Here is a 1,730-nt window from a genome sequence, read left to right on the forward strand (position 1 = left end):
TCAAGGTAAAATGAGGTAGTTAAGAACAGCTCTTCCCTGCCCATGATCAGTAAGGCCCCACCCAGATTGAGGTAATTCCTACTTCCACACCTGATTAAGGTTCACTTATGACATCACACTGACATGAATCTCCCAGGCAACCACCTCCAGTTTTGTCCATCTCAAACTCAGAAGAGCTAACAGTCTGAATCTTGCCCAAACAGAAGATTAGAAACGCCACAAGTGTTCTCTGCTCTCCTCTGGCACAAGGTTTGCTTCTCTTTTTTGCAGCAAACTCCCTGACAAAACCAGCTTGTGTGCTATTTCTCCCCCTTCCTCTCTTTTCTGCGTTGGGAAGAGTGAATTTAGGGATGGTGCATTATCATTTGGGCACATTGGAAGAGAGTCACACGACATATTTGACATTTTCAAGCCATGTTCACACCAACCGGTCATGATTTACACCAGCCAGTTCTTCCCCAAGTACGCCTAACTTGAACTCACTTTTCCAGCAAAGACCAAAGGAAACACACTTCGGTTTTCAACATTTTATTGAGATGTTGGGGAAAAACAGCCAACATATACATTCCTCATTTCGTCATGATTGGCATTTTAGGCTCTTCTCTGCCTTTGATCTAACTCCACGTTTCTTGGCAGTCCCCCTTCTGTTCTCTTACTGCTGCCTGGTGCTGTTTGAAGTCCACCAGGGCAGAACCCACTGATGGGATCACATGTGGGAGCGGTAATGGCGATTGGCTGTGGGGGAAGCACATGTTTGCAAGAGGGACATGAGTTAGGAAGAGCCACCAACACGCTTCCTGAGCAGGTAGGAAATGGAGTGAAAATGAAATTCTCAGGCTGAGATTTCAAGGTCTTTGGAGACATGAACTCCAAGAGAGCGCCCTGGCGCAGCAAGTGTCCCTCCGGGTGACTGCTTTCCTGCCCGCCCCTCACTCACCATCATCACACCGTTTTCTGCTCTTCAGGCTGCCCTTCCGGTATTTTCTTTTGCTGCCACCTCTCTTGACTCCCTTGTGGGGAGCTCTGTTCTTGCCCCTCCTCATGCCATGGCTCTTTAACTTGCGGCTGGTAGACATTGTAATTTCTGCCAAAATGAGGGGCTTTGCAAGGCCGGGGGGCTGCGGGCCTGGGTATTTAAGGCCTTAGTCATTGTGACTGTCAGAGGGTGTGGCTTAGCAGGTGGGCGGGTCTCCAGTGTGATGTCACTAGACTTGTTAAGCTCTGGTCCTATATGTGAAATAAGGTAGTCTCATTAATGCAGCTCAAGTCTACCCTCAATTTTGAGGCATTTCTTATGTTAAATGAGGTTTTGCAGATAGGTGTTAGTGAGCAGCTACATTCTAGTTCTGTGTCAGGCCTGTGGGTATATATAAAGTATGCCGTCTCCACCTATAGGGAATTTTGTGGGAGTTGAGTGTATGTATATGCATGTTTGTCTGTCTCTCTTACAACATTGGAAGATAACAAATGTATTTCTATAAGGACTTGAGTCTAACAATACAATTCAAATAGGATCAAAATAAAAACATTCCTCCTTCATTGAAATCAGCATTTCTCACCTTGGCTTTGCTGACACTGTGGGCTGAGTAGTTTGGGGGGGCTGTAGGATATTTAGCAACATGCTGCCCTCTTATCCATTAGATAGAGCCCCCACAACTGTGACAAATGCTTCCAATATTGCCTTGGGAGAAGGAGAATAATCACCCCCCCCCCAAGTTGAGAACCACTGG

The 1,730-nt window shown here is 46.5% G+C and overlaps 1 protein-coding gene across 1 annotated transcript; it reads right to left on the reverse strand.

The window, feature by feature from the left end:
- Window positions 1-488: 488 nt before the first annotated feature.
- TNP1 (transition protein 1) lies at window positions 489-1,123 on the reverse strand. Its single transcript, XM_037524016.2, has 2 exons — window positions 938-1,123; window positions 489-735 (listed from the first exon to the last, which is right to left on the reverse strand). Exons 1-2 carry the CDS (start codon window positions 1,074-1,076, stop codon window positions 707-709), a joined length of 168 nt encoding a protein of 55 aa, XP_037379913.1. The 5' UTR covers window positions 1,077-1,123; the 3' UTR covers window positions 489-706.
- Between the last annotated feature and the right edge of the window lie 607 nt (window positions 1,124-1,730).

This window comes from Talpa occidentalis, unplaced genomic scaffold (genome assembly GCF_014898055.3).
Source record: "Talpa occidentalis isolate TD23 unplaced genomic scaffold, MPIMG_talOcc4v2.1 talOcc4.3, whole genome shotgun sequence".
In the NCBI taxonomy this organism is placed as follows: Eukaryota; Metazoa; Chordata; class Mammalia; order Eulipotyphla; family Talpidae; genus Talpa; species Talpa occidentalis.